Source organism: Ovis aries, chromosome 8 (genome assembly GCF_016772045.2).
Source record: "Ovis aries strain OAR_USU_Benz2616 breed Rambouillet chromosome 8, ARS-UI_Ramb_v3.0, whole genome shotgun sequence".
NCBI classification, from domain to species: domain Eukaryota; kingdom Metazoa; phylum Chordata; class Mammalia; order Artiodactyla; family Bovidae; genus Ovis; species Ovis aries.
In genome coordinates this window covers 64,321,311-64,346,980 of record NC_056061.1, presented here as the reverse complement: position 1 = coordinate 64,346,980, position 25,670 = coordinate 64,321,311, and the positions used below count along the sequence as shown (strand labels likewise).

The 25,670-nt window shown below is 41.9% G+C and overlaps 1 protein-coding gene and 1 non-coding gene across 2 annotated transcripts; one reads left to right on the top strand and one right to left on the bottom strand.

Annotated features, from left to right (window-relative positions):
* Positions 1-18,932: 18,932 nt before the first annotated feature.
* On the bottom strand, positions 18,933-19,044 carry LOC114116249 (U5 spliceosomal RNA). The gene has a single exon (XR_003590238.1). It is a non-coding gene; the product is annotated as a U5 spliceosomal RNA (small nuclear RNA).
* Positions 19,045-23,302: 4,258 nt separating this feature from the next.
* On the top strand, positions 23,303-25,282 carry CITED2 (Cbp/p300 interacting transactivator with Glu/Asp rich carboxy-terminal domain 2). The gene is given in 2 exon segments (NM_001308562.1): positions 23,303-23,527; positions 23,992-25,282. A coding segment is annotated over 1 exon segment (822 nt). The 5' UTR covers positions 23,303-23,527; positions 23,992-23,999; the 3' UTR covers positions 24,822-25,282.
* The last annotated feature ends 388 nt before the right edge of the window (positions 25,283-25,670 follow it).

Genomic DNA, 25,670 nt, shown 5'->3' with positions numbered 1-25,670 from the left:
CTTACACTTTAATAAAAACTTTTAAATGAAAAAGAATTTACCAAATTCTCTGGTGGCAAAAGCTGAAAAGTTAGCCTTGAAGATGAATTATCAAGGGCCTAGAATATCACATCAAGGAATCTGGAGCTGAAAATGTCAGCATTGAGGCATCCTGATGGATTTCTAATCAGAGGATCCATAGGATCCAATTTGGCTTTTGAATAGAAAACTCCAGCTTCTCTGTGGAGGATGAACTAGAGCAAGGAGATAGATGATGGCTGCACTTCAAATGGAATAGAATTCGGTGCTGCAGGTATCAGAGCCTGAAGGCTGCCTTATATGAAGCTTGATTACTATGACTTTGGAAGTCCAGAAACAAAAAAGTAGCCTTATCTATAAATGATGTTCAAGAAAAGGAAGAATATTTACAACCCTAGGAAGCTGTGTCAGCCAAACAGTACAAGGGACTGAAGAGATATTACAGAAGGTTTGACGAGTTTATAACTCCAAAGGTTATGACAATGTTTATACACTATAAATTCTATAATAAATCGTAAGACCAAATGATCCCATGGAAAGGTTTGTGACAGAGCCAGAAGTACTAATGAAGGACCTTTTGCCTTCACTGACAGGAATGAATAATTTATAATAATCATGTATTCCAGATCAAGTCAGTGAAAAACCTAACAAATTAAAGATTTGGATTTTATTTCAATAAAGTAGCCTGCTGGCAATGTTCATAACCAAAATAGGGTGGCTAGAAAAAGGCTCTCATAGCAAAGAGAGAAAAACTAATTTCTCTGCTATGCTCTCTTATCCTTTTTTTTCTTTACTCATTCCTTCTTCTCTCTTCTCTCTTCTTCTCTCTCTCGCTCCCTCTTCTTGCAAAGCAATAATGATAAAAATTTTGAAAATAACATAACTTCAATTGAATATTAATTCCAATGATCAATGGATCACACAAAGAAACTATATCATTCTAACATTCAATTGTCAACAGAGAGGTTAAAAAAAATTTCAAAAAGCCTTATCTATACAATCAGAGAGATAATTTGCTCAGCTTTCTGAAAGGGAGATTCTATGCATATAAGAAGATTGCAGGCTATATGTGTTCATTAATTAAGGCAGATTTCCCACTATTTGTGAAGGATTACAAATGATCACAGAGAATCACCATTAAGAGTCACTTTTATTAGTTTTCCCCCATATGACTTCAATTTTTGAGAAACTTCTTTCAGTAAACAAGCAGTATTTTAGTCACAGATAACTTATTTTCTTATTGTTTTATTCATCACACATAAGACTTTCCTGCCAATCAAAGTTTCTGATCGTTAGGAAAAAAAATCTTTGTTATCATACCAAGTTGATATGATTTTAGCCAAAAGCAAAGAAACCTGACATTTTATTTAGCCCACAGGGACTTATCTCAGGTTAGCAAATGATTTCTGTTAGCATTTTTGAAATATTGAAAATACCTCAAGAAGTTCATTAAAATCTTCAAGGACCCTGAGGGATGTAGAAACCTTTTGACAGGGAACTTGTGGGCCAGAGAATAGACTTTCAAAGGGTGATTGACAATATGCAAACCTGATAAGCATCATATTCCCCAATTCCTATAGATCCATTCTGTTTGACAAGAACTCAGTGCACACCAGCTAGTCGTGCGTCAGGCGCCGCAGTAGACATTGACGATACAAAGACAAAATTTCTTGTCCCCCAAAAGCAAACAGAGATGCAAATGAACCCAATACAATTAATGAGGGTTCCACGGCACACACTAACTTGGTGCCGTACTTGGAGAGGCATCGTTTCCCAACTTTGCCCTGGGGAGCCTGGGAAGGCTTCCAGAGGAGTCAGCAACTGAGCCCATGGGAACAGAAACAGCCAGCAATTCAGCAGGAAAAACAATATGGTACACTGGCTACATGGTGTACGGTATACAGTACAGTACAGCGGTTAAGCCCAGACTGTGTCAACAGACCCCCAGGGCCCGCCCTCCACCACTCAGAAGCCGATGACTTCCCCAGGTTACTTAACCTAAGTCTCTATTTTCTCTGTAAAGCAAGAACATCTAATTTTTGGAATCATTAAGAGGGTCAAAGGGCACACAAAGCATTTAGCTCCAAGCCTCGTACTTAATAATTACTGCTTACATGTGCTAGTTCTCTATTGCTTTTAAAAAGTATACTGGATTCTTCCCTGGTGGCCCAATGGCTAAGACTCCATGCTTCCAATGCAGGAGGCCCAGGTCTGATCCCTAGTCAGGGAACTAGATCCCACATTTCCCCAACTAAGTGTTGACATGCCACAACTAAAAGAAAAAAAGAAAGTATACTGGTTGTGGGAGAGCACATTTAGGCAGGATGGCAGGGGCTAGGTACTAAAGAATTTCTCTGCTAAACTAAAAAGGTAGCATTGCCTTCTGTGGGTCCTTGAAGGATTCTAAGTGGGGAGTAAGGAGTAACATAGAGAACCTGCCTGCAACGCAGGAGACTCGGGTTCCATCCCTGGGCCCAGAAGATCTCCTGGGGATGGTTACCCATTCCAGTATGCTTGCCTGGAGAATTCCAGGCACAGAGGAGCCTGAAGAGCTATAGTCCACAGGGTCGCAGAGTTGGACATGACTGAGGCACTAACACTTTGAGTTCTTTCATTTTAAGGAGTAACATGATATGATTTTTGATAGAAAAATCACTATAGCTATAGTTTGTAGAATGTTTTGAAGAAATGGGAGACTTGGAGGCATAGGATTAACTTATCACAATGGCAACAAATAAGCTTGGTGTCACTAAATGATAATAGTTGTAACTGTGATTGCCGCAATGAATCTGCTAAAGGAAGGAAAATATTAGTTTCATTCACTCACAGCAGATCTACAATATTCTGTGAAAACTTCCTCTTCCTGAAGTGTTTGTTTTTCTCCTTAGAGCAACAAAACATATTTTGAATTAGCATAGCAACCCATGTGGGAACTTCTTGTCAGCTCAACACAGGGAAATGTATAGAAAGTCTTTTCTAAAAGAGTTCCACACCTGTAAAAAGCCTCTTTGCCTTAAGTGTGAGGACATAACTAATGGGATAAATAAACCCTCTTTGAAATGCAGAAGCAGCATAGAGGGAGCCTCTAGGAAGTCGCATTTGATATGCACAAGAATCTTGAAGAACAGTTTCCCCATCCTGGTCCCCACGTGACAGTTTTGCAAGCCAGGGAAGAACACCAACAGCACAGGGTCTTCACAGCTTGATCTCGACCCCCCACCCCCACCCCTACAGCCCACCACAGCTGGGTGAGAATACATGTTGCAAATACCTTTTGCCAGAAACCTCCAACATCAGGGTAACACCAGACCACCAGGGGAGACGGGGAGCTTGAGAGCTGTGAGTCAGAAAAAAGAGAGCACCAAATTTAGGGGATCTTAAAGCAATGGTGCGAAAGGAGTTCTGCTAGGGGATCTTAAAGCAATGGTGCGAAAGGAGTTCTGCCCACCAGGAATACAACTCTATCATCAGTGTCCCCCTTATTCTAAACGAGTGAACCACTAACAAAAATTGTTCTGGATAGATTAAGTAGAAAGGGAAACCCCAACAGTTTTAAACAAAAGTTCTTAGGCAAGGGGGTGGGGAAATGAGAGAGTATCTAGGAGGGGAGAAAGGGAACTTGGAGCTGAAAATTAAGTGCCATATTTGAAGGTACTATGTTTTGCCCAAATGGCTTCCTCACAGCCTGTTAACCAATAGCGGAGGCTCTTTCCTATACCCAAGACCAGCCAGATGTGATAGCTTGTGCTAGATGCATCTTAGTGGTATTTATAAAGGCAGCTAGCTGCTTGCAGCCCAGGGAGTTAGAAGCGACCCACAGCAATTCCAGTCACGAGCAAGGTCAAGGTACACAGCTCTGCAAGCAATAGTGCTGGAAAGAGTCCTGTACTTTCACCCCAACTCCATCTGGAGTCCTTGGAAAAGCCTTCCGAAAAACTCTGTAAGAAAAATTTCTAAACTGTCAACTTTTGGGAAACTGGCAAATTTTGTGCCATTTTTTTTTAAAACATCTTTTTGCATTTTCCACAAGAGTTACTTTTCTATAATGGAAAATTACCTTTTTTTATCATTTTACTCTTCTATAATGCAATTGAATCAGTTGCTTTCATCACAATCATATATAATTTATTAGAAATCAGCTCTAAATGTATTATGCTATTAAAATATAATCTCCCCCTTGGTCTGCCTCAAACTGCAGTAAAGCTTAGTCTACATGCAAAAGAAATATAAAGTTATATACCTGTATAATGCCAGAAGTACACAAAATCTATAGATGCAGAATCAAAGAAAGAACGCATAGAAACGCAGCTGAATAACTGTTACGAAGAGGGAAAAATTCAGAAAGTAACTAAAAATTGTTATGATTCTAATAAACATGAGACAGAAGAAATGGACTATTCAGGTTCAAAATTATCCATTGTACTCTGTAGAAAGTTTTGACTTCTGGCATGTGCAACAAGAAACAAAGCAGAAAGAGCGAAGTACTTGTGAATGGTTCAATCTGGAAGTAAAAATAGGAGCTTAAAAGGAGAAAAACAAACACATCAGTGGGTCAGATGTAATAGATATGGTTTAATGAATAAAATTCAGATGTCTTGCCTGATTGCTAAGTTTCCCAAGTAGATATTTATAAGTAGGTTTTTTTTGTTTTTAAGTATAAAGCATTATGAAAATCTAGCCCTTATAGAATGATCCTTTACATGGGTGTGTGTCTGTATGTTTTACACAAAGCACAAGGAGCCACCATTGTCCTTCTTCAAGGATTTCCAGTCTAAAATATGGCAGGAAAAGAATCAAGAGACTGACTCTAGAAAAGTGGGAGAAATAATCTGAGTGATACCATTGAAGGAAGCCATTGAAGATTTTCAAGGGAAGATTTTCTATGATCAAAGATTGAAGGTGGGAGGAGAAGGGGACGACAGAGGATGAGATGGTTGTATGGCATCACCGACTCAATGGACATGAGTTTGAGTAAACCCTGGGAGTTGGTGATGGACAGGGAGGCCTGGCCTGCTGCAGTCCATGTAGTCATGAAGAGTCGGACATGACTGAGCAACTGAACTGAACTGAACTGAATAAACAACTAAGACATACACATTCACTTGTAGACATCTGTAGTGAACAAAAGGTTGTTAGTTTTCTTTTTTTTTAATAAAACTGTTCTCTAGTATTTTCTCTTATGTCATTCAATATCTTTTTTAGGATAACTCATGGGATTTATGATAAATCTCATTCAGGGCTAAGAGTAACAAGAAAAAAAATTATCTTTCCTAATGAACAAGTAATCCTTTCCTTATTTAACAATGAAACCATCTAACCCAGGATATTTCTCTCTTTCCCGTGACTACCAGGAAGTTCTGAGAAAATCTGCTTCCCCCAGGATTTACCCATCCTATTATCCATCTTTTGATGTTTATCTTTAGCTATTCTATTCTTGTGTAAAGGTCCTTGTATCTTATTACGTCTTTTGAAAAGCTTTTATCTCATTCAAAGTTGGGAGGTGAAGAGTAGGACAAAAAAGAGGGGAAGTGCTCCAAGTGGTGAAAAGAGGGATGAATGGCCAATAAATTTTGAAGCCATTTTTCTGGATTTGGAGAAACAATAAACACAACTCCTGCTTTGCAAAAGGTAATCCTGGCCCAGAGTCCTGTTCTACCCCAGGGTCTTTTAAAGTTAATAGACAATAATAGAAAGCCTTTCACCTGTGAAGTCAGGGAAACTTCATTTGAAGCCCCAGCTCTGCCTCTTGGCAGCTGAGTGACTTTAGTCAAATCACTTTACTCTCTGGGCCTCAGATAACAATACCTTTTTAGCAGAGTTGATATCAAAATTAAATGAAATTTATGGAAATTAAATTTAAGTGAAATTAAATAAAACAATGGATACCAAAACAAATAGTGTATTATATGGCACACAGTGTGCCCCTCCAGAAGTGCAGTCTTCGTCCTTTCTTTCTTTATTTTCCCCAAGGGCACACTCTTTTTCTAAGACATTAGACATATGTTGTCTAAGGAGGAAAATTCAGTGAGTCAGTTGTTGACAGACAAAAGCCATCACCAAAGACTTCTTTTATTGTTTTTCTCCCTTAGAAACTGTGGCTCAGCTAGTAAAGAATCCACCTGCAATGCGGGAGAACTGGGTTTGATCCCTGTGTTGGGAAAATCCCCTAGCTACCCACTCCAGTATTCTGGCCTGGAGAATTCCATGGACTGTATAGTCTGTGGGGTTGCAAAGAGTCGGACAGGACTGAACGACTTTCGCTTTCGGTGGAGGGCGGGTAAGAGGGATCCCTAGCCAACTGAATCAGTTAATTATTAACTTTCTTATTTTGTACATACAATAATACATAATTGCCAATTACAGTTTCTGATCAACTTGAGGTTCTTATTGTTCCTGATATTATTTTAAATAATTCAAGTCAAAAGCAAAACCCACTTAACATTTTAAACAGTCTGAAGCAACTTAAAGGTCTGCAGATTTCAGAAGTATTGAAAGGCGCTAGAATGCTTATTTCACTGCCTGGCTGACTTGTAGGAGTCTGGAAGCTTCCAGTGGGGCATCACTAGTATGGTGGCTGATGGGGCAGCTATTTCTGGTGAAATCTGCCAGGCATGAAATACACACACACACCACAGGACATCAGAACCAAAAGACGTGGTCTTCATAGAGAATGAACTGTCTCTCCATGCCCTAAAGGGGGTCCAGTTAGCCACTAGGTGACAATACTTGGTTGGAGGGGTCACTATATTGCAGAATGTGATTCTTAGCTTTCAGGTACAGAAACTCAATTTATTTTTTAAATTTCTTTGCAAAAATGTTTATCTTTAATTTTTTTAATTTACTTATTTTAATTGGAGGTTAATTACTTTACAATATTGTATTGGTTTTGCCATACATCAACATGAATCCGCCACGGGTGTACACGTGTTCCCCACCCTGAACCCCCCTCCCACCTCCCTCCCCGTACCATCCTTCTGGGTCATCCCAGTGCACCAGCCCCAAGTATCCTGTATCATGCATCAAACCTGGACTGGCGATTCAAGAAACTCAATTTTTTAACTGCTTAGCAGACTCAATAGTCTGACATGTCCTAACCAAAATTAAAATAAAATATATACTCATTCCCAGACTTACTATGTTTTAATGGGAAAGGAACATGCTTTCTCAGTGGCTGAAATACTTAGGTCCACCAAGTAGAATATCTTCTTGCATGTATCATCCTATCCTGATTCTTCTCTTTTTAATATCTTACCATCTTATTTCTCAATGATCCTAAATAAAACTGAAAGAAAAGAAGACTTTTTGAGAGCCATTTATGTAGAGTTACACAGACCTAGCTAGCTTACTTCTTGCAACTGCTCTACAGTATTCTATAGTATGACTATAGTATATTTTATCCATTGCCTTCTCATACATGTATACAAGAGATTCTGTAAGTATATACCTGGAGGTAGAAATGCTGATTTATAGGCCATGGGCCTTCCAATATGATTACACCAGTTCATACTCCAGAAGCCATATTGGTTTGCTTCCCCATGTTCTGAACTACAAATAGTACTAGATGATCTAATTTTTCCAAACTTAGGAAGCTAAAATTAAATCCCACTGGTATCTCATTTTAGCTCCCCAGATTATTGTAAAAGATATGAGCATCATCTCATACATTCACTAATCACTTGGTTCCCTATGGTTTGCTGTGAGTTACTTGTTCATTTTTTTGTCCACTTTCCTATTGGGTGATGGGTTTTTTAAATTCTTATTTATTTATTCGTTGCCGTGCACTGGCTTTCTCTAGCTGTGGTGAGCAGGGGCTACTCTCCAGTTGCTGTGCAGGAGATTGTCACTGGAGTGGCTTCTCTTATTGCAGAGCACGGGCTCTAGAGTACAGGCTCCATAGTTGTGGCACACAGGCTTAACTGCTCTGTGGCATGGGAGATCTTCCTGGACCAGGAATCAAACCTATGTCCCCTGCATTGGCAGGGGATTCTCAAACACTGGACCACCAAGAGGTTCCTATTGGATGGTTTTGTCTTTTTTTTTTTTTTAATTAGCTTGATAGCATTTTTAAATGTATTTTTACATACTTAACATGTGTTAAAACTCAACATTCAAAAAACTAAGATCATGGTATGCAGTCCCATCATGTCATGGCAAATAGATGGGGAAACAATGCAAACAGTGACAGACTTTATTTTCTTGGGCTTCAAAATCACTGCAGATGGTGACTGTCACCATGAAATTAAAAAGATGCTTGGTCCTTGGAAGAAAAGCTATGACCAGTCTAGACAGCATATTAAAAAGAGACATTACTTTGCCAACAAAGGTCTATCTAGTCAAGGCTATGGTATTTCCAGTAGTCATGCATGGATGTGAGAGTTGGACCATAAAGAAAGCTGAGTGCTGAAGAATTGATGCTTTTGAACTGTGGTGTTGGAGAAGACTCTTGAGAGTTCCTTGGACTGCAAGGAGATCAAACCAGTTCATCCTAAAGGAAATCTGTCCTGAATACTCACTGGAAGGACTGATGTTGAAGCTGAAGCTCCAATACTTTGGCCACCTGATGTGAAGAACTGACTCACTGGAAAAGACCCCATTGCTGGGCAAGTTTGAAGGCAGGAGGAGAAGAGGGTGACAGAGGATGAGATGGTTGGATGGCATCACTGACTCGATGGACATGAGTTTGAACAAGCTCTGGGAGTTAGTAATGGACAGGGAAGCCTGGTGTGCTACAGTCCACGGGGTCAACAAAGAGATGGACGTGACTGAGCAACTGAATTGAACTGAACTGAACATGTTTTACACTTTTTGGGTAATAATCCTTTTCCTATCATACATGTTACAAATATATTATTCTAATCTCCTATTTGTCTTTTAACATTATTATCTCATTTGTCAAAAGAAGCAGTCTTTTCACAAATAATTTATGTTTTTTTGTATATTCCTTAAAAAGTTTTCCCCTACCATAATATCTTAACAATATTCCCTATATCTTCCTCTGGTTCTGACAAATTGAATTGATTTTTCAGAAATTTCCTTGGTGGACATGGAATCAAAGCAAGAAAAATGATCATGGTGACAAAGGTCCTGGTAAAACCAGTGAGCAAACACTGCCACGTAGAAGAGGACACTTTTCAAGGAACCCAAACTTGTATCGTTTTTGTCCAGTGCAGATGAACACAGCCAAATCTCCCTTTCTAGACTCCCTTTCACCTAAATGATGCTGACAACTGCCTTCAGTTAACACCTCTTCCTTCAGACAACTCATCAGATTTTGGCTTTAATCAGTTCAGTTTAGCCACGCAGTCATGGACATGTTTGTTTTCCTCTATTCCTTTGCACTGATCGCTGAGGAAGGCTTTCTTATCTCTCCTTGCTATTCTTTGGAACTCTGCACTCTAATGGGTATATCTTTCTTTTTCTCCTTTGCCTTTAGCTTCTTTTTTTCTCAGCTATTCGTAAGGCCTCCTCAGACAACCATTTTGCCTTTTTACATTTCTTGGAGGGGGGATGGTCTTGATCCCTGCCTGCTGTACCATGTCCATCATTCTTCAGGTACTTGTCTATCAGGTCTTGGCTTTCATAGTTGATACTAATCACTTTTGTTGCTTTGGGGCTTTTCCAAAGTGGTTTCATTGCTCAACTGGTATGAGAGTTCCTCTCTGAGACTCATAGCCTGGTTATGTTGGTTAGATAGTTTATCCCTGTTCTCCCCAACCAAACCCATAGAGACAATCTCACTGAGTATGGCTAGTCTCACCCATTATGTGTGGTTCTTTCTAGTTTCACTTACTTTCGAAGGGCAAACTTCATATCTATTTACATCTCAAAAGTCCAGTCATATCATCTCATCTTTGTGTTCTAAAAATTAAAAGACACTTGTAATAAGCAAGGGTGCTTGGAAAGGAAGGTGATCAAGTGGTCTCACTGGCACTGATAAAGGGATACAATGAACTTGTCAGTAAAATCCATATTAGACACTTTTCCTTTTCAGATTCTATTTGTCCACTGAGCAGTCTTCACGCAAGTCAGAACTGTACCATGGCCTACTGATGTTCCAGAATTCTAGTTAATAGTGCTGATTTCTATCATATTTGCCCAAAAGGTTCTCTGAAAACAGAACATCAAGATGTCGTCAGTGAAGTGGTTCTGCATCTTTGTCTGAACAGGGGCCCTTTATCTTTCACCTGCTTCAGAGCAAACGCCTGACCTTCAGCACAACCCACACATACTCCCCAGCAAGAGTTCTGATAGGGGCTTGCCCTTCGAGAGATTCTAGACGCTAATAACAATTCTGGCAACCTCATGATGACCGTCTTTGGCCTATACTGTGCGGGGAGCATTCAGCTCCCGGTAGCTTCTCTGTAGTGCCAGCTCACGTGCAGGTGATCCCCTCAAGTTTGTCAGAAACGCACAGGCAAATGAGCATGAACTACATAGAACAGTTCCTCTCTTTCTGATGTGCTCTTGATTCCTTCCATTTCCTCGGGCAAGTCATTTCACCTCCTTTAGCCTGAATCTCTCTAATCTCCAGATGCAGTAGGTTGGACTAGATGATCTTAAGAGCCCTCCCATCTGTAACTTACAATGATTCCATGATTCTTATGAGTTTACTTCAAAAACTCTATTTTCATTCAAGGTGTGGTTACAATCAGGCATATTCTTGCATATGGCTTATGAAATCTTCCCTACTATTTTATAGTCACAGTTTGTACACCAACCAGAATTTTTTTATTGAGAAATACTTGACATATAACATTACATTAGTTTCAGATATACAACATAAGGATTCAATATTTGTATATATTGGGAAATGATCACCATAACATCCATCAACACATAGTTACAAATTTTTTTCTTTGTGATGAGAACCTTTAAGTTTTACTCTATTAGCAACTTTCCTTCTTTCTTCCTTTCTTTAACAACTTTTAAATATGTAACACAGTATTATTAACTAGGACTTCCCAGGTGGTGTAGTGGTAAAGAATCTGTCCACTAATGCAGGAGAGGCAAGAGAGGCAGGTTCAATCCCTAGGTCAGGAAGGTCCCCTGGAATAGGAAATGGCAATCCACTCCAGTATTCTTGCCTGGGAAATTCAATGGAGAGAGGAGCCTGGTGGGCTACAGCCCATGTGGTCACATGGAGTCAGACATGGCTAAGTGACTCAGCACACCACAAACATTATTAACTGGAGTTACCATGCCGCAGATAGCATCCCCAGGACTTATTTTATTTTATAATTGGAAGTTTGTACCTTTTGATCACCTTCATCCATTTTCACTACCACAACCACAATTATCACCACACCCCCACCTCTGCCAACCACTAATCTGTTCTCTGTATCAGTGAATTAGAGTTTGTTTTGTTTTGTGTTTTTAGGTCCACATACAAGTAAGATAATATAGTATTTGTCTTTCTCTGTCTGACTTATTTCACTTAGTATGATATCCTCATGGTCCATCCATGATGTCACAAATGATAAAATTTCCTTCTTTTTTATCCATTCATCCATCAATGGACATTCTGGTAAAGATTTTGATGATGTTAGTAATTTGACACATTTAAAGAACACTGAAACTTTCTAGCTCTAGCTACCCAGGACCTTTCATTTTTAGGAGCAGTTCAGTTCAGTTCAGTTCAGTCGTTCAGTCATGTCCGACTCTGCGACCCCAGCTTCCCTGTCCTTCATCATCTCTTGAAGCTTGCTCAAACTCGTGTCCATCAAGTCAGTGATGCCACCAACCATCTCATCCTCTGTCATCCCCTTTTCCTCCTGCCCTCAATCTTTCCCAGCATCAGGGTCTTTTCCAACGAGTCAGTTCTTCACATCAGGTATCCAAAGTATTGGAGCTTCAGCTTCAGCGTCAGTCTTTCCAGTGAATATTCAGGACTGATTTCCTTTAGGATGGACTGGTTTGATCTCCTTGCAGTCCAAGGAACTCTCAAGAGTCTTCTCCAACACCACAGTTCAAAAGCATCAATTTTTCAGCGCTCAGTTTTCTTTATGGTCCAACTCTCACATCCATACATGACTACGGGAACACAGCTACATCGAGCTAAATAACTACTATCGTGACAGTTGTACACTCTTGCTGACAAAGAGGGGCATTCAAAAGAGAACCACAAATATTGATGATCAGAGAACAAAAGATCAAAACACAGACTCAAACCTCAATGAATTTCTGTAGTATCTGACTCTCCTGGTGGCTCAGATGGTAAAAGCATCTGCCTACAATGCAGGAGACCCAGGTTTGATCCCTGGGTCAGGAAGATTTCCTGGAGAAGGAAATGGCAACCCAGTACTCTTGGAATGGCATTCCAGTACTCTTGCCTGAAAAATCCCATGGATGGAGGAGGCTCATAGGCTACAGTCCGTGGGGTGGCAAAGAGTCGGACATGACTGAGTGACTTCACTTTCACTTTTCACTTTCTAAGCATACTTACTAACTGTAACTTAGTCACCTCCTCCAAAAAATAAAATCCTTTGAGAGTTTTGTAAAGCCAATCAATCCAGTTTGTTGTTTACCAAATTAATATATATCAGAATATAGTTTCTATTCTCCATTTAAGTGCGTATTTAAATAGATAAAACAGTTTCTGATCTATTTTGAAAGTGAAGTTTCTCAGTTGTGTCCAACTTTTGCAACCCCATGGACTTGTAGCCTACCAAGCTCCTCTGTCCATGGGATTTTCCAGGCAAGAGTACTGGAGTAGGTTGCCATTTCCTCCTCCAGGGGATCTTCCTGACCCAGGGATCAAACCCAGCTCTCCTGCATTGTAGGCAGACACTTTTACCATCTGAGCCACCAAGGGAGATCTATTTTGAGCCTGTTTTTATTTCCTGAGAATAACTTTCCTTATCAAAATCTCTTCCCCCTGATTTAACAACTCTCTATCAGCAAAGTAAAATGAAAAGGGACTGGGTTACAGTTCTACACAAACCAAGTTATGAAATCACGCTGTACTAGGTATTAGGGAACACAAAAATATAACTTACAGTCCCCAGCTTGGAAGAGTTTTTTGTAGTGGCAATGAGAGAAAGAAGGGTGACATATAGGAAAACCATGCTGTGTCAGAGCTAACTGAATGAGTTTCACTTTGCAGGTTCCAGTCTTGCACCTTTTATCTAATCACCTAAGATCTCAGACAGCAGAGTCCTCTTGCCTCATGAACTCTGGACTTTTTGCTTTATATCTGCACTAACTTTTCCTATCTCTTTTTCTCTTGTTGCTACCTGTTAAGCAACAAAGGGCTTCCTTGGTAGCTCAGCTGGTAAAGAATCTGCTTGCAATGCAGGGGATCCCAGTTGGATTCCTGGGTCAGGAAGATCCCCTGGAGAAAGGATAGACTACCCACTCCAGTATTCTTGGGCTTCCCTAGTGGCTCAGGTGGTAAAGAATCCGCCTGCAATGCGAGAGACCTGGGTTTGATCCCTGGGTTGGGAACAAAGCAACAAAGACCACTGAAAGGACTCCATGTGGGTGTTATAATGCTCTGGAACTTACATCTAAATTAATATTCCATAAAATCATCCTTATGCTCCACTATTGCACCAGAAAATATGGAAACACATAAAGGCATTGCATACAGGCTCATCTTCTGCTCAATCCACTTCAATAATATCCTCTTAAATGTAGAAAGAAACAGAGATGAGGAGTCCCTACCTCCAGGCAGAGCACTGATTCTCAAAATCTCTTCTCCCTCATAATACATTATGAAGGATACACAGAGTTGATTTTAGAAAATACACTGACCTAGAGAAGAGCTTAATTGCCAGGGAGCATTTCAAATCTTGAGAAGGTGGGAAATGCAAGAACTAAAGAAGTTTTGAAAACATGAACAAAAATTAATTTTATATTAATAAATGCTTTTTCTAAATTATCTAGCATAGATTAGCACTTATGGAAAAAACTTTTATACAGTCTCAGTTCAGCTCAGTTCAGTCGCTCAGTCGTGTCCGACCCCATGAATCGCAGCACACCAGGCCTCCCTGTCCATCACCAACTCCCGGAGTTCACTCAGATTCACGCAAACTAGAATACTGGAAAACATTTTAATTTTTTTAAAAGAAGATTTTAAATTAGACCTCAATTGCTAAACAGTAAGGGTCAGAGGAATGAGAATTTTTATTATATCTCCATGATCACCGCCTCTGAGCTGGATCCTGCTTCTGCACTGGGGATATAATGCTGTGACACTGGGATGAGATTGAAGTGTGGTCCCTGCCATCGTGCGGACAGTAATTAAAGAGTCACAAAATACATGTGTAACTACACGTCTCAAGAAGGACTATGAAGGAAAATCACAAGGCATATATAATAGGGACAAGAATGGAGATTCTAACCAGCTGGAGCAAAATCACAGTAAAACTTCATAGGAGGGCAAGGCATTATAAGACAGCAATAAGTAGCATTCTGATTTTTCAATACTACAAATTATTTCAACAGACCACTGTATTTGTAGCTCAGAGATAACACAAAAGGAGGGATGTCAAAGGATCAGTCATTGTACCTATGTCTCTCCTTTATTGAAGACACCACAGACCAAGACCTGTTAAGCATCTTCAGCTTAGCTGATCACCCATCCAAAGATGAACTGGCTCACTCATCAAACCAAAAGAGATTGATGAATTTTTGTTAACTTACAACAGGAGGTATGCCCTTCCGGTGCCTGGAATTCTGGTGGCTACTAACTCTCAAGGGACCCAGGAGAACTAAGAAGCTTTGCTTTCCTGCTAAGAATGCCAATCTTATCTTGAACACATTTATGCTCCTTTCTTTCACTCCTAGAAGATAATCTTATCTCAAAGTTATTCTGAGGGTGCTTCTCAGATACCCCTACATACCCATACCAGAAGCTAGGCTGCACATTAAATTAGTTTGGAAATCCCTTGCTTACTACAAATTGATGGTGTAAATAAGATTGTTTAAATTACTTAAAAGAACTAAAGCACTACAAGCACTTCAGAAAATGCCAATTAAAATACAAATAATTCACACACTCATAGAAATGAGTCTTATCTAGCTATTGCACAGGCATATGAATAAAAGGAAGACAGAACTAGTGAATCAATGAGGGAAAGACGACTGAACTCACAATTTTGGATTCACATATTTATTTAATATTAGAAAGAAGCCTATATTTTAAAAATGAATTGGTTAACATTCAGTCTTTCCAGTAGCTTAACACAGCTAAGTTAGATAAATATATTATTTTTAGATAAATGTATTACTGGAATTTATTTTAACCTGATTTTTAATAACACTTATTAAACAAAAAATATAAAAACAAATTTATTCTTCTTTGTAGTAGTCTTCTATTGTATGATTTCTTTTGAATCAATTATTAAGGGAAAACATAATTTGTTGACAAATTTAAAACAGGCAACGTATTCTCTTTGGATTTTGTACTAAATGTGTAATTTAAACTATATTGAAATATAACTACATACAATGATATTAATATCAGAAATTGACACAAAATACTTTCATTCCTCCATGCTTTTAGTTTTTGTATTTTGTACTTAAAAACCAACTAGGTTTTAAAAAAATAATTTTGTGTTATTTATAACTAATTAGATAAAAGGATGTTGTTATGTTTTTGTATCTTTGTAAAAGCCTGAAACTATATTTATAAACATAATTCCACTATTATTTCATGAGGCAGTTGATTGAATCTTTATTTCTAACAAGTTGAAGGCCAAGTTGGATGTAGTCATCACTATATTTTCTCTTTCTAGCACTGAGTTTTGAGTTCCAGAGTTAGGTATTTGTGCTATATAAGAATTTTCATTATATGAAGGTAACCCTTCCTTGGGGTAAGCATCGTCATAAGTCATTTGCAAAATAATTATTAAAATGACTATACAGTGACATTTCTCATTGATTTATTTCATTCAGGACCATTTGTTTTCTACCTTAAAAAGATTATATGTGAATGAGAATCAAAACAAATTCAAGTAGCAAAATGGTTAAAACCTCCCCTCTGACAGGCATATTTAGCAAAAGAGAAACTGAGTTAAGTGCCTGCTGGCTGGATGTTCAATGTCTATTAGTGGCTTAGTAGGCTCACTCAGCACACTCTCAGAGACTCTCAAACTTCCATTTTGAACAGCAAAAATAGTTTTAAATGATTGTACTTCTTACTTTCTAAGAAGTAGAAATTGACACAGATTCTGTTACTGCCTTTTATAACCCTCCCACCTATAACACAGAAGGCCAGTTGGGAAAAGCTGACCTAAACCATTCAACACCTCTCTATCCTATTTCACTGAAATCTTTGTAAAGACTTAGTTCCCTCTGATAATCTGATCTGGTGTTTTAAAATCCTGATGTTTAGGAAGTCCTTTATTAACAAGTCACTTAACCTCTCAGGACCTCAGATTTCTCATCTAGAAAATCAGGGAGTTTGGATAAGATTTTTTTTTAAGTCTCACCCCGAATTAGAATTCTGTGATTTTTGTATTGTCCAAAGCATTAGTTTCCATAACAGTTTAACATCAGAACAATGTTTTAAAACAAATTTGAACAAGAACTCCTTAATATGTAATGCACATAAAAGTGAAGCTAAGAACACTCAAGGCCTATAGAACTCAATTTGAAAACCACTGATCTAAAGTTCTCTTTTAAGAAATGCTTTCCTTTTTTCTTTGTCTCAGTGGAAAAGGAAAACATCTGGAAAGGATCCACCATATTCATTTCCCTGTGCGTACACCAGAACATATGGATTAAGTCACCTGTCAGCTTTTTCTTCTCCAGCTAAACAGCCATTATAAGTCCCATTTCCCATCCTTTAAAATATATTTCCTTTTTTTAAAATGAACCGTCTTTAGTTTCTGTAACCCTTTATTAAAATGTAAAGGTAAAAACCAACCACAATCTCTGAGAAGAGCCAAGTGCAGCAAAGAATTACTTCCAGGTCTATCATTTGATATTCTCACTTCTAACACATTCCGACTGTTTTCTTTTTAATAACAGAATTCCATTGCTGCCTCCCAACCAATAGCTCGGTTTGACTCACAATGTGTGTGTGTGTGTGTGTGTGTGTGTGGCTGAATATGTTATACCTAGTCAATAATTTCCTGTCCAATACCCATTCAATTTGTTACTGTCAATTTGTTACTGGGGCCTTCGAAGTTTTTCCTATTGAATGTAATCCTGTTTTCAATAGCATATTTATCTAGTTGAGGTCACTCCGTTTTCTTTTGCTTTCTAACATATCTCATCCAACTTTATAACCCATGTTGAGTATTGTCTAGTTTATTGTTAAGAGAGTGTGTGCCTGCTCAGCTGTGTCTGATTCTTTGTGACTCGTGGACTGCAGTCCACCATGCTCCTCTGTCCATGATTCTCCAGGCAAGAATATTGGAGTGGGCTGCCATTTCCTCCTCCAGGGGATCTTCCCAACCCAGGGATCGAAGCCACGTCTACTGTGTCTCCTATATTGGCAGGTGAATTTTTTACCACCAAGTCACCTAGGAAGTCTGAATTTATTGTTAAAGTTGTAGAGTAATAAAATGTCAATTATCCAAACATACTTGAGGCATGTTATGGACTAAATTGTATCCTCTAAAAGTCATACACTGAAGCTTTAACTCCCAGCATCTCAGAATCTAACAATATTTGGTTATAAGGTCTTCAAAGAGGTGATTAAATTAAAATGAGGCCATAATGGGTGAGTCCTAATCCAATCTCACTGGTGACAGGCAAAGATACACCCAGGACTTCAGCACAGAGGCAACAAAGAAAGGACCAGGTGAGGATGCAGCTAGAAATCAGCCATCTGCAAGGCAAGGAGAGAGGCCTCAGAAGAACCCCTGCTGACACCTTGATATTGGACCTCTAGCCTCCAAAATTGTAAGAAAATAAAGTCTATTGTTTAAGCCACCCAGTCTGTGGTATTTTGTTAAGACATGCCAGGCAGACTAAAGCAAGCTACTCTATGCATGACACTGTGCAGTCCTTGGGGGCTCACCAAGGAACCTTTGCCATTACATAGAAGGCTACAGCAGGGGGCACAAATATACAAAACTCAAGCCTGAATAAGTCATAGAGGAAGAGCTGAGCAAAATGCCCTGGGAGGCACCAAGGACGCCAGAAATTTTTCCATCTGGGGATCAGGGAAGGTTTGAAAGAGATGTTATCTGAGCTAGACCTTCAAAGATGGGCAAAATTCCAATCAAAGCAGGTGGGGGGAGAAGGCAGCAATTCAGGGGAACAGGACTTCAGGAGCATAAACCAGGCTTGCTCTATATCCATGATCACTTTCGGAATAACCCCAGTCATCACCCATCTGTGGACAAGATTGGTAGTTCTCAAACTGGACTAAACATCAGAACTAATTTAAAAGCTTTTTTAAAACATGTAGATCCTCAGGCCCCACTCCCAATCTACTGAATCAGAGATGATGTTCAACCATCTTCTCAGGTGTGATAGCATCAACTCCGTCAAGTTTTAAGACCCCTGTTTAATAAAAACATTTCACTGTCCCCTGCTTCCATGGCAAAATAACTTTCTATCAAATGTGAAAATACATGAAGGCTGAAAAAATTCTTCCAAGTTTAGTCATGTAATTTGTACTTTATTTCCAGTAACTTGTACTTTATTAATTAGAACAAAATTCATAGGTTTAAAAATTATATGAAGATCTTATTTTGACATAGACACATATGTGTAAGGCAGATAATGCAAGGCTGCATACAGGGATTCTTCCTGCCCCCAGTTATTCCACAGACCAGCAAAATAGAATTTTCCATCCTATGAATGAGGGAGAATAGGAGAAAGAAAGAGAAAGGCAGAAATAAGGATTGTTGTCACACTTCATGCTCAGATAGAGGCTCCTGCCTCATGGTGGCCAAGTGGACAGCGGGACAAAGCAGCAACAGTGTTTTTCTCTTCAGTTAAGAACTGGAGTCAAGGTCTTGGGAGGAGAGGAAGAGGAGAATGGGCCCAACCACTGTCTGTCTCTGTCCACAGAAATCTTTAGTAAAAGGCAAAAGATTTATATGATCTGAAGGGAAACCAGAGTATCAGTGTCTGTCTCTGATTGAGTCCTTCTCTCCCCTTTTCCCTAATCCCTCTGAAAAGATAGGTGTTGGGTAGGTTGGGTGGTGGGGGGTGGTGGGGGGTTGGTGTTTGTGTTTTTAACTCTCAAAATCCTCCTTCCTGAAGTGATGAAAGTAATCTGTACTTGTTCAGGTGAGGATTAGGTGAGATCCTTTAGAAAGTGTAATAAAACCCAATATTGGAACCCATGCTGCCCCCTGAGCCTCACCCTGGCTCCACCATACAAGTATAAACTGTTGTGTATATCTTCTGAAGCTCGGCCCTTCTGTCAGCCTTTCCTCAATTCAGTTTAGCTGAAGCCCAAGGCTTACCTCTAAAAGCTCTGTTTCAATCAAAAGTTCACACTAACAGGGACCTCCCTCCCTACTCAGCAATCAACAATCCTCGCAAACAGATGAGTTTTCCTCAAGTCCACGCAGGCCACAACGCAGACAGTGGTAAGCTGCTGTTCTCCTTTCTGCTAGATTTCTCTGCTGCCAACCTGGAAAGTAACCTTCTCCAGAAAAATCTTCCCTGACCACCCCCTCCTTAAGCCCTTTATTTGGGTTCCCTTGGTATTCTGCTATATTCATTCCATCCATCCATTCCCTCATTAATCTAACCAGCAAAAGACTTGTTTTAGACAGAATAAACAGGCAAAGTCCCTGCTCTCTCCTGGAGCTTTTGTTCCAGAGGGGGAAGACAGTGAAAATTGAATATGCAACAAGTCAGGTAGGGATAAACACCAAGAGGAAAAACAAAACAGTGTAGGCAAACAAAGAGGGATATTGCTAGTTGTGGAAGACAGTCAGGAAGACCTCAGGCTGAGCATTGACATGAAGGAATATAAGTGCAGAAAAGCAGGAGTGCTGAGAAGAGAGTTCCAGCCTACATCTTTTTTCCATGATGGTGGAGATCCCATGTTACTCAGTTTCTCTACCACTGTTATGGGTTGAATTATGGCTCTCCAAAAATGTTGGACTCTTAACCCCGAGGACCTTAGGAAGAACTTTATTTAGAGACAGGGTCTTTGCGGAGATAATCAAGTTAAAAGGAGGTCATTAGGATAGGTCCCAGTCCAATATGACTGGAGTCCTTATAAAATGGGGAAATTTGGACATACACACAGGGAAGAAATGCCATGTGAGGATTAAGACAGAGATTGGGGTGATACACACATAAGCCAAGAAACATCAAAGATGGCCAGCAAATGACCACGTCTAGAAGAGGGGCATGGAATAGATTTTCCCTCACGGGTGCTCCAAACCAACTCAGCCTACATCTTGATCTTGGACTTCTAGACTCCAAAACTGTGAGACAATAATTTTCTGTTGTTTAAGCCCGAGCGCCTTAGGAAAGAAATGCAACCAAAAGAAATACAACCATATAGCACCTTCAGGGCCACCTACAGCTCCACTGCCTCACTCCAGTTCACAGGATAAGCCCCAGCTTACACTGGGTTTTGCATACCCCTGGATGACTATAACAGCCCACTAACTGGATTCCCCACTCCCAGTCTTACTTTCTCAATCCATTCTCCATAGTATTGTCCTGATCTCTTTAAAATGAAAATTTGATCATCTCACTGGTTCACAAGCCTTCACTCACTTCTCTTTACCTTCAAGACACAACCCTCATTTCTCAGCTTGGGGACCAGAGCCTATAGGATCCAGCCTGTTCACCTCTCCAACCTTGTTTCTGTCACCTTTGTCCCCCTCCTGGGATGGCCTAACTTCTACTCATTGTCAAGCCTCCACTTATCACCACTCCCACTGGGAAGCCTTCCCAAGGCTAGAAGTCCAGGTTGTCCCTCCTATGTGCTCCAGAACCCTGTGCTTAGTGCTGCTGTGACACTTATCAAAGTGTGTCCAAGGCTTGTTTGTCCATCTCCACTTTTGACCATGAGTTCTTGTCCTGGTTGTCTCTCCAGGAGCTAGGAAAAGTGCCCGGCACTTGGTAAATATTCACTGGTCGGATGGATAAATGAACAAAGCACACCATGTTCTCACCAGCTGGTCCCAGAAGGAATTTCTTTTCCCTCTAAGGGGTGGGGGATGGGGAGGTGACCTTTCAAGGGATTTCTCAATAGTATGTGGAACCACTGGAGCAGGATGGAGCTGCACCTTTCCTTAATGGTTTCAAGGGGAATTTAGATTAGACATTCAAGAGCCAGTCCTTGTGTCGCAAGACACTGCAGTACAAGGAAGGGAAGTAAACAATCTATCTGGCAATTTTTGAATGTGGCAGGGGCAGGGGTGGGGAGAGTTGACCAGTATTTTTGAGTCTATTTTTTTAATAGAAAGTATCAAGTTTGTTGTTGTTGTTTTCTCAAGCCTCTGATTCTCTAACTGCAAGCCCATGACCTACAGGTATAAGTCGTGGGTAGACAAGAGATCAGGGGATTCTTGCAACCCAAAATGCAATGTGCTCCTGTGCACAAGTCTCCAAAAACCAAACATATTTTGAGGTTTAAAAATTATTGCACGCATGGTTATAAATGATGGAGGGTGTGGAAAAGGAAAGAGAGGAAGACAGTAACAATGTTTAAATCCATATATTAACTATTCTACACACATATAACTGAAGGAAGACAGAGGGGTAATAGATTCAAATAATCAGGATTTGCTCTCTTCTGCAAATTCCTGAAAGGGGAAATGTATCAGAATTTCCAGTCTTCAAAAAGGGCCTTTAAAAGTCCTGTGAGCAAGATGGGAGAAAAAAAAAGGGGCGGGGGGGGGGGGGACTTGCTCTTCACAGCAGGAAGTCGTCAATGGATATCTAGTTATGAAGAAACAACTCTGAACAGAAGTCCTTATTCGGAGCGCTAAACTCACTTTTACCACATAAAGAGCAATTTAAAAGCTCCGAGCAACCTCATCACGGTGTTGGGGAAACAATTCGGCTTCCCCATTTGAGAAAGCAAGAGAGCTCCGACTGGGTAGTGGCCCAGGCCCGCGTTAGGGCTTTTATTTGCAAGTCAATGAGCCAAATGGACGACCAGGCTAGTTGTGCCGCGTTCTGGGAAGCAAGGTTATTATTATCGCCTATTGGCCCACTGAGCAATTTCACTGAAAAGGAAGAGTCCCAGCAGTGTGTGTGCGCGCGCGGTGCCATACGGGACGTGCAGCTACGTGCCCACCTCCAGAACGACTTTATTTACAAAGCGATTACCATGTTATCTATTTGTTTTCCTTTTCCAGCTTCAGCAGCCTTACTCAGCCCTCGAATTTCTTAATTACAAACCCGTTCGCTTCTAAATCAACCCCAAACCGTCAGGCAGAGCCCGGAGGGAGGCTGTGCAAGTTTGCACACACCCCCACCTCCCGGATCAAGGGCAACAGCAGAAGCAAGAAACTGTGTATGTGCAAAAAGGTGGATCTGGGGACGAGGATCGCTGAGTTTGTTTACAGAGCAGAGACGCCTCAGCTCGGATGCCAAAGCTACCAAGAGCTGCAAACGCAAACTTAGCAGAAGCACACGTACCCCGAGAGCGGCGAGTTGCCGCGAAACCGCGGACCGGATTCCCAGGCGCTGGAGCGGAGGCGGCCGAGCCCGCGAACGCGCTCGGTCCACCTGCAGCGGCTGCCGCTGCCGCTCCCCGCCCCCAGCTCCTGTCCTTGAAAGGAGTGGAGGAAATGCATCTACACGCAAAATGTCTAGATCAGGTTTACCTACTGCTCCTATAAAAACACAAAGGCACAGTCCAGGAAAGCGCGCACAGGGGAGGGGGCATTATTTGCCCGTGGCTTAAAAACCCACTCTGGTAAACACAGCCATTCTTTGCAACCTGGGTAGGCTTTTGCAAAGCCGCGGAGGCAGAAAGGCACTAAACAGGGGGCGCTGTGTGAACCCTATTTTCCCACAGAAAGCAGCCCAGGTCGCTAGGTGAGCTCGAGGTGGGGATTCGGCCAGAGGGGGGCGGTGAGTTTTCCTAGTTTCTCTCGCGGCGGGCGCTACCTTCGGGCTGAGAGTCCAGGGAGGACTTTCTGTGCCGGGGGAGGTCTGGCCTGGTATTTGTGGGCCGAGAAGAAACCAGAATCGGGGGACAGCGGGGCGGCGCCTGGGCCCTCAGGCTCTGCGCACGTGCCTCCGGCCGCGGGGACGCGGCTGCCCAGCCCGGTCCCGCGTGCCTGATGTTCCGGAATCCGCGTTTGCCAGCCGCCCGCTGGGGAGGCTCTCGCTCCGCCCTTCCTGAAATCCCTTATATTAACTGTGGCCAAAGCCCTAAGAAACACAGCTCATTGTTGGCAGCTGCCGGGCGGTCTCGCCGAGCTGTGAGTGCAGCAGAGGGGAAATAAAAGGGAACGGCTCCGATCCTGCCCCAGCGGCTGCTGCAAGACTTCGGCGCAGACTTCGCGACTGTGAGCGCCTTGCACGCCAGGAAGGCCCCCTCTATGTGCTGCTGAGCCGGTCCTGGACCCGACGATCCCGCCCTCGGTCTTCGGAGCAGAAATTGCAAGGACGGAAGGTAAGTGCGGCGGGCGAAGCTGGCTGGGGCTCCTGCCAGGCCAGTCCTCCGAGGGCTGGGTTTGCCCGGAGGAAGAGCGCGAGGCGGAGCTGGGGAATAACAACAGGATGTGCAACAACAGGATGAGGAGGGCTGATTTAATGCCTGAAGTTCGCGGCTGGGCTATGGGGCACTTCCTTTATTAGGCGACTTCGGGGAGCCAGAGGGGGGTGTGGGCTTGGGTGCCCCGCCGGATCGCAGGGAAAAGAGCTGTTTGTGCAGCGCGCAGATCTTCTGTTGTGGATGGCAGGTCTTCCTTGGTGGGTAGCCCGGGTGCACAGGCTCCTAGTGGGATTTTCGGGATGAGGATTCGCAGCTGAAGTGCGTCGGGTGAACCTGGGAGCCAGGGGCGAGGAAAAGTGGGGTGCGCTGTGGTGGGCGACACGTGTGGCGCGGGTCTTACTGTCTGCCCTTTTCACTCGCAGGACTGGAAATGGCAGACCATATGATGGCCATGAACCACGGGCGCTTCCCCGACGGCACCAATGGGCTGCACCACCACCCTGCCCACCGCATGGGTATGGGGCAATTTCCTAGCCCCCATCATCACCAGCAGCAGCAGCCGCAACACGCCTTCAACGCCCTGATGGGCGAGCACATACACTACGGCGCGAGCAACATGAATGCCTCGAGCGGCATCAGGCACGCGATGGGGCCGGGGACTGTAAACGGAGGGCACCCCCCGAGCGCTCTGGCCCCCGCGGCCAGGTTTAACAACTCCCAGTTTATGGGCCCCCCGGTGGCCAGCCAGGGAGGCTCCCTGCCAGCCAGCATGCAGCTGCAGAAGCTCAACAACCAGTATTTCAACCATCACCCCTACCCCCACAACCACTACATGCCGGATTTGCACCCTGCTGCGGGCCACCAGATGAACGGGACAAACCAGCACTTCCGAGATTGCAACCCCAAGCACAGCGGCGGCAGCAGCACCCCCGGCGGCTCGGGCGGCAGCAGCACCCCCGGCGGCTCCGCGGGCACTTCGGGCGGCGGCGCGGGCAGCAGCAATAGCGGCGGCGGCAGCGGCGGCGGCAGCAGCAGCAACATGCCCGCCTCCGTGGCCCACGTCCCTGCTGCAGTGCTGCCGCCCAATGTCATAGACACTGATTTCATCGACGAGGAAGTGCTCATGTCCTTAGTGATAGAAATGGGTTTGGACCGCATCAAGGAGCTGCCCGAACTCTGGCTGGGGCAAAACGAGTTTGATTTTATGACGGACTTCGTGTGCAAACAACAGCCCAGCAGAGTAAGCTGTTGACTCGATCGAAACCCCGGCGAAAAAAAAAATCAAATCCCCCAACTTCTTCGGTGTGAATTAAAAAAAACATTCCCTTTAGACACAGTATCTCACTTTTCAGAGCGTGAAAGGTTTGAGAACTTGGAAACAAAGTAAACTATAAACTTGTACAAATTGGTTTAAAAAATTGCTGCCACTTTTTTTTTTTTTTTCCTGTTTTTGTTTCGTTTTTGTAGCCTGGACATTCACCTCCCTTATGTAGTTGAAATACCTAGCTAACTTGGTCTTTTTTGTTGTTTGTTTTTACTCCTTATTTCCTCACTTTCTCCAGTGCTCAACTGTTAGATATTAATCTTGGCAAACTGCTTAATCTTGTGGATTTTGTAGATGGTTTCAAATGACTGAACTGCATTCAGATTTATGAGGAAAAGGAAAAATTGCATTAGTTGGTTGCATGAACTTTGAAGGGCAGATATTACTGCACAAACTCTGCCATCTCGCTTCATATTTTTAACTATGCATTTGAGTACAGACTAATTTTTAAAATATGCTTAACTGGAAGATTAAACAGATGTGGGCCAAACCATTCTGGATCAGGAAAAGTCATACTGTTCACTTTCAAGGTGGCTGTCCCCCTCCCCCATATGTACAGACAATAATAGGGTGTGGAATGTCGTCAGTGGCAAACATTTCACAGATTTTTATTTTGTTTCTGTCTTCAACATTTTTGACACTGTGCTAATAGTTATATTCAGTACATGAAAAGATACTACTGTGTTGAAAGCTTTTTAGGAAATTTTGACAGTATTTTTGTACAAAACATTTTTTTGAAAAAATACTTGTTAATTTATTCTATTTTAATTTGCCAAT